Source organism: Pyrus communis, chromosome 3 (assembly GCF_963583255.1).
Source record: "Pyrus communis chromosome 3, drPyrComm1.1, whole genome shotgun sequence".
In the NCBI taxonomy this organism is placed as follows: Eukaryota; Viridiplantae; Streptophyta; class Magnoliopsida; order Rosales; family Rosaceae; genus Pyrus; species Pyrus communis.
In genome coordinates, this window is record NC_084805.1 from 576,731 (window position 1) to 584,130 (window position 7,400).

Sequence of the window (7,400 nt, forward strand, 5' to 3'; positions counted from 1 at the left end):
ATATATAAGGACCACATTTATAAAACTCTTAAGAGAATGAATCATTCTAAATAATATATTGTACGAAAACAATGCGTTCATAAAAAACTGAAAGGAAAATGAAGTGGACATTGAGAGGAGACCCAAATATTGTTGGTGTTTTTCTTGCATGCATGCATGCAGCAACAACGTATGCATGCCCCTTAGACAGCGGGACATGACTCAACGACACAAAGATGAGTCCCCATACCTTGCGGGGCGACCAATGATCTAGCAGTCCAAACACTAGCCCTTGAAAAGCATAATCCAACACGGTGCCAGTCTGCCAGAGTTTATCCATTGGCTCCATTGAAGACGACGGTAACTTCCCCGTCATGGAAGAAGAATATCCATGGAATTTATTCCTGCTCCCCACTGTGAAAGCTTAAAAATACAAAGTAAAAAAATGGAAGAAAACTTTGCCAGAACTCCGAATTCCAAGCTTGCCATTGGCCAACCAATCAAAATCCCTTTTGGGGTTTATTTGTATACCGCTTTCCAACTGCTAAATCATTCCACAATTTCCTTTAAATAGCATCTTCAATTTTCACCACCATAACATTCAAAACAAAGCTTCAAATTGGTGTCGTGTGTGTAATATTCTGTAAATGGCGAGCCCTCTGACGCCATCCCACGTTGTCATCGCCTATGACGCCACCAAGGACCGCGGCGTGCATGAGCTTACGCTCGCAGTTGACGGTCTCCAGAAGAGGGGTGACGTTTTGCATTCAGGGGATACCATCATTGTGCTTGGAGTTTTGCACAGGGTCGTCCACCCCAGTAAGTGTTTGACGATTTGCCTCGCTGAACTGCACCTTTTTTATTGCTTTTTATTCTTGTTTTTTCCTATAATGGCCTGAAATATTTAATGGGGTTTTTAAGAAACTTCTCTTGTCACTGCCTAATTACTTATAAATTCATATCATTAGTTGGATCGGATGGTTAATAAGATGTAAACAATTAAGGGTTTGCGTTATGAATCTATATTTGAATCTTACCTACCGGAAGATCGTTGCATTGCCATCATTGATCCTACTTGCACATTGAAATCTTATCTATCTAATTATGGTTCATTTCTGCAAAATGCATCCGTGCCCGTAAATATTCAGCAACTTATGCTATCAGTAAAATGATCTGAAGATATGAGTACTGCAGTTATATGAAAATGAAGTGTGCTTCTTTCTGAAATGTTGTTTCCTTGCTTCTTATATCTTTGTTGGGGCAGTGGGATTTCCCACAAAACCATGCACAGATTTTTGGGAAACTAGCATTCGTGCAGTGGAGGAAGAAGTTACAAAGAAAGTTGACATGTATGTTAGCATGCTTCTTGAAAGCGCGAGAAAGTGTGAAGATCAAGGGGTACAAATTCTCTGAAGCTAAGCTTTGCTATTTTAAGTGTTTGTTAATTTGTGCTTTCATTATGTTCCTGCCCTTAAGAGAGTGTTGGCTTTCTCTCAACCAGATAGTCTTAACTCAAGACATCTTTTTTCCGAGATTGCAGAAAGTTCAATTTTCTTTTAATGAATTCATGATATTAGCAAATCTTGCTATATGATGATATATCTAACAATATGAGCTGAATGTTGTGTCACAATTTGAGAACTTGGGGTATGTTAGTGTACATTTTGTACTGCTTGGAACATTACATTTCACATGGTGACTATGGATGTACCTGTTCTTTTTTGTAGTTACAATGAACATCACCTGAACAATAAGATATAATTGCTGCTTCTGTTTTTGCTGTAATCAGGTCAGCATTGAAGTCAAAGTTACTGCTGGTTTTCCCATTAAGCAGGTTATTTTGCAAGAGATTATGGCCTGCAATGCAGCTTGGGTTATACTTGATAGGTAGTTCCTTACCTCTGCTTGTGTATATTAGACTTCACTTGAGTTACAGTTGACATCAGATCTGTTTGTGCTGTTTCATGACTTACGAAAACTATTCCTATGTAAATGATTTCCTCTCACCCATAACTTCTATTCTTCACCCTTTTAGACGATTAAGGAAGTGAATGACATATTATATTCGTGCATAAGGTATGGTGGGTCTTACATATGAATGGAAAAGGGATCCGTGCTTCTATGATGCTGCAATATTTTAATGTGATTGCTAAGTGAAAGATCACTGTAATCTGGCCCTATCCTATAAAGATCACCATTCTTTGCCTTTTTTGTAGGGCGTTGAGAAAGTACTCCATTTTGGTGCTTAACTGCAAATTGTCATTATACCTTTAACAGGATTTTTTTTAATCATGTAAATAATATTTTCTTTTGTATGTGTTTTCAACTCAAAAGTTAAAACCTTGAATTGAATCAAAACTGGCATATTGGAGAAATATTCTTCCACAATTTTATTTGTTAGATATCCTTGGATCTTCATTTGAATCAATATTGATGCAGTGAAAACAAATGACCATTCCAATTTTTCAAAGAAAGCTCCAATTTGTCTTTGCACTTTCAGTTTTCCTTTCTATATATATTTTTTTATATTACCACTGTGTGCGCTTGTGAGCATGCCTCTGTCAAATTCTCTTTTTTTGTTTCGAATTAGCTTCAATTGTAACTTGCAGAGCTTAACACAGGCACCTTAGACGGGATTTGAGGTTCTACCTTAAGAAGATACCATGCAAGGTTGCAGTAATTCAAGATAGTTTGGCTGTGGATGTTGTAAGACCTCATACAACGGATGACACTGATACCATAGAACACAAATTGTTTTTTTCATTGTCCAAGCCTGTTCCACTATCCAATTATCAATCTAACAGAATCAATGAACAGCCACTCATTGATTCACCTGAAAGTTCTGATATTCAGAAAACCTATTTAACTTCACCTACTGTTACTTCACCTACAGTTAAGTTACGAGACTATTGTTCTTTGTTGAATCTGGGGTCTTCCCCTGTGCAAGAAAATTCAGGTCAGAAACTTGTTATATTCCTTTCTACAACTTTATTTACAAATTCAAGATATATATTGTTCTTTCTGCAGTAAGGGTTTCATACAGTTGTAATATCCATGCATAAAATCTTAGCCATAACTTTTGGTAGAGAGTTTCATCAAATGAACAAACCTCAAATGAGAAAATTTTTGTATGCTCTATTATCTATCTCTAGATTTAAAAATAGTAACATTATCGGTCTGTATCCTTTGTTTGTCTTTGTTGAATATTAAGGCATACGTGTCTCATTATTTGGAGTTCGGACTTTGTAAGTAGCACAGCAAGAAATCTTGCTTAGTTTCTCCAATATTTGGATTTAACATTTTTTATAAGTTTCTTGTCAAAATGATCAAGACTGATAATATGTCACATTTGAAGAAGAATAAGGTTATTATTTCATTGCTTGAATGACATAGATTCATTCGGTTTCTAGAACAAACAGGTCTTTCTAACCATCTACATCATTCAGTTTGAAATCACAAAAAGATGAAAGCCTTACATCAAACATACGCCTAGTCCACTGAAAGCATGACAGGAACATGGTTCTGTTTATAACAAAGAAGTTCTCGATGCCTTCTTTCATGTTCATCTTAGCTTGAAATAACTCATTGCGTCTGGTGTTTGTAGTGACAAAGTATGACTTTAGCAATGACCAGGGTTATAGCACTCACTACTGTATAGATTAACACTATATTTTCTGTTTTCCAGGTGTAAAACCCAAAGCAGACGATAAACACTTCATAGTTCCTCAAAAAATCCAGAAGCAAAATAACGACTCCTTCCGAGGAAGATGCTCAGATGCCCCAATTCTGTGTTCCATATGTGGAACAAGGACTGAAATGTATGTCAAGAATTCTATGACATTCAGCTACTCAGAGATACAGCTTGCAACAAATGATTTTTCCAAGGAAAATTTATTAGGAGAAGGTGGATATGGTCATGTGTATAAAGGTGAGCTTAAGGACGGACAGCAAATTGCAGCAAAGGTGCGGAAAGAAGCAAGTACACAAGGATTTACAGAATTTCACTCTGAGGTCCATGTCTTGAGTTTTGCACGCCATAAGAACATTGTCATGCTGTTGGGTTATTGTTGCAAGGAGAACCTAAATATATTGGTTTATGAATATATTTGCCACAAGTCTCTTGAATGGCACTTATTTGGTAAACTTCTGTTAAAATTTTCCCCAGTATATTTCGTTTTTCATTATTGTTAGTTCTTATGTTGATACTATATGAACATGATTAGTGCATCTTCCTTTGTTAATCCTTACTGGCTATATTTGTAGATGAAAAGGCAGCAGTTCTTGAGTGGCACCAAAGACAGGAAATCGCCATTGGAACTGCGAAGGGATTGCGTTTCCTCCACGAAGAATGTCGTGGAAGTCCTATAATTCATCGAGACACGCGACCAAGCAATATACTGCTAACACATGATTACGTTCCAATGGTAAAGTAATATGCCATGTTCTTTATGTTTGTCTCTTTATGACGTCCTTTGAAGAAATGCATAGTATTATTTCCCATTTAAATTTCTGTTTTATCAATGTGCTCAAGATTTGGTTAGCGGGTAATGACGTTAATAAATCAAAGTTCCTTTAAGAATCTGGTTGGGTAGTCTTGGTGCCCTCCAGACTTGTGTAAAAATCTAGAGCCATCTGCATAGTCCTATGCTAATGAGCTGCAAGTAAAACTTCTAGGAATTATGTATTTTTGTATTTCTTTCTAGCTAGCAGCTCTTTGAACTCGAAAAAAAGTCACCTTTCAGTCCTCCCTAGTGTAAAAAATATACAGGGGAGGTGTGCATGATGACCTTTTTAGAGTGCTAACAATTCCCGTCTTTCTATGTGCGAAAATATACATTGTGATGCATGAAACATTTCTCTTGTTTCAAATGGAGTATTGATATATTTAAAAGAATATTTTAGGAACTAGATACCTCTGACCCAGAACAATGAGGACTTGTAGATTACATATTATTAGTTCTCTTCTCTTTTCTTTTCCCTTTTTTCGCTTCTTTTTGTTTTGTTATTTACACAACACCTCCAATCTAAGTTCGCCCACATTTCTATCTACACCCCATCCAAACATTTAAATTTTAATTCATTCTAAGAACACCAACTTTTTTTTTTCCCTTAAAAAACTACCCTTAAACACCAATAAGTTCTATCTGCATGCTTTAAACTAGTGTTTTGAAATTTTGAATCCAGAAAAATAATTTCAATAGCAATTACTTATTATTTTGTGCGTGGTTAATCTGGAAACAATACAACAACTGAATAATGAAAATACTTGGCACAGATTGCACCCGCAATTTTGAGTTTTCGACACCCAAATAGATAGTTCGTTTTCACAGCATAACGGTTTTGAAAGTCTGAGGTTTGTTTATTACCTATACATTTGTTCTTCAAAACTAATTTTTGCTTCCTAGGGGTTGTTAGGTGTTTGATCTTCTGTCAATAAAATCCTTTTTCTTCTTGACAGTAATCCTAATTCCTTTTTTGAATTATTTGGGCTGTTTCTTTGCATATGACGATGTTTGCCAACAATCAACAAGAAGTGGCATTCGATGAAATGAAGCCAATGCAGCTGTAAAGATTAGGGTGTTTCGAGAACAATAATATAGTATTCTTTTGTTGGGGGAGAAAGATGAACCATATATGCTTTTGGTTCTTAGTAAAGCTTAGGATTTCTGTGGGTGTTGATAGAAATGCTGTCCTTAAGTTTTGCATTTTCGGCTTCTACTTTTGTTTGACTTTGGAGTATAATCTTTCTTTTTGATCTCTGAAATTAATAGGCTTTGATTGCAAAATCTGAGTAGTTATTATCAAGGACTCTAAATAATATAAAAACTATTCTAGCTAAAATGGTTTGATTTTCTGCACAGTTAGGTGATTTTGGCTTAGCCAAATGGAAGACGGCGAGGGATGACACTGACCAGACAAGGATACTTGGCACGCTAGGGTGAGGACTTCTATACACTTTTTTCTATATTTGATTCTCACATCCTACATTCTCCGGTCTTGGTAACTTTCACTGTACTTGTGCAATTAAATTTTTGGTCCTTGTAGCTACCTTGCTCCAGAGTATGCAGAGAACGGTATTGTTTCTGTACGGACAGATGTGTATGCCTTTGGCATGGTTCTGTTACAACTCGTAACCGGCCGCAAGATTGTTGATTCAAACGGAGAAGGGCAAGCTCAATCCCTACGGGAGTGGGTATGTTGGGCTTCAAGATGTGTTTTTACATCTTATTTATACTCACTGGCAAAGGGGCAAAAAGAAAAACCATTTTTTTTACCAATCTCAGAAAGCAGCTGTGCTTAATTCTCTGGGTTCCAATCTAATTAGTCTATATCTGCTAAATGTAGGCAGAACCAATAATCCAGAGGCTGGCACTACATGAACTCATTGATCGTCGTCTAGGAGATTCATATGACACATATGAAGTGTACCTTATGGCTAAAACCGCATTCTTATGTGTACAAAGAAATCCTGAAATGCGTCCATCAATGCGAGAGGTAATCAAAATTTTACCCTCTGGGTTCTTGTGGTTTTGTGGGAACTATTAGTATAAGAAGTTGGTGCAAGATCAACTCATATACTCTAACCTGGTATGACAACAATGTGACCGCCTTTCTCAAGAAACAAAAAAAATGCAATGCTCATGAAATACACATAAATATATGTTGTCGTGTTGGTAGTTAGAAATACCGCTGTGTAAACAGAGATCCTTGTATATCCAACTACAAATGTCTCTATGCTGCATTTCCATATGAACTTAACAGATTTTCTTCCAACAGGTTGTCCGCGTTCTTGAAGGTGAAAATGACAATTACCACCACCTAGCAGAGCACTTTGCACCTCAATATCTCACAAAGTGAAGGATCCAGTGGCACAGTTTATTTTCATTTCGAAGATGGTATTGCTGTTTATATTGTTATATCCACTGTTTCTATCTTCTCATGTACGAATATATGTCGTATTTCTTGGCAGTGAGACGCCGTGCAATCTAACGAATGTTTCATTTTGTTCTGTTCCAGTTCGCAGTAGCTTCTTGAAGGGAAAAATTACCGTTTTCTGCATCCCAGGATAGTAATTCTACCTCGATGAAGACAATGGCACACTATACTTTCGTTTGACGGCTGAGGTTATCGTATTTTTTTTCCTGTTTTTCTTGAAGGTGGTTCTAGCTTCTCTGGTTTTGCGTGGTTTCGATCAAGGGAGGCATTAATTATAAGGCTTTGAAAACTTGAACGTACGTATAGTGAAGTTTGGCTTAGGCAAACAATAAGTTTGTTTATTGATGCCTTAAAAATAAGATCCTTTTCATCTAATAAATGGATCATCAGTATTACTCTCCACTAGTTTTGTAAAAACAACTACGTATATGTAATCTGAATTTCTATGTCCCAGACTTTGTGATTGCTGCGTACTTGCATTATGT

At 36.5% G+C, this 7,400-nt stretch overlaps 1 protein-coding gene across 1 annotated transcript; it reads left to right on the forward strand.

Moving 5' to 3' along the window:
• Positions 1-626: 626 nt before the first annotated feature.
• LOC137727499 (probable serine/threonine-protein kinase PBL7) lies at positions 627-6,837 on the forward strand (the record flags this gene model as incomplete). The annotated part of the gene is made up of 10 exons (XM_068466351.1): positions 627-798; positions 1,244-1,384; positions 1,746-1,866; positions 2,601-2,780; positions 3,681-4,117; positions 4,243-4,403; positions 5,841-5,917; positions 6,025-6,172; positions 6,325-6,474; positions 6,757-6,837. Coding segments are annotated over 10 exons (1,668 nt in total), but the record flags the coding sequence as incomplete, so codon positions are not given.
• Between the last annotated feature and the right edge of the window lie 563 nt (positions 6,838-7,400).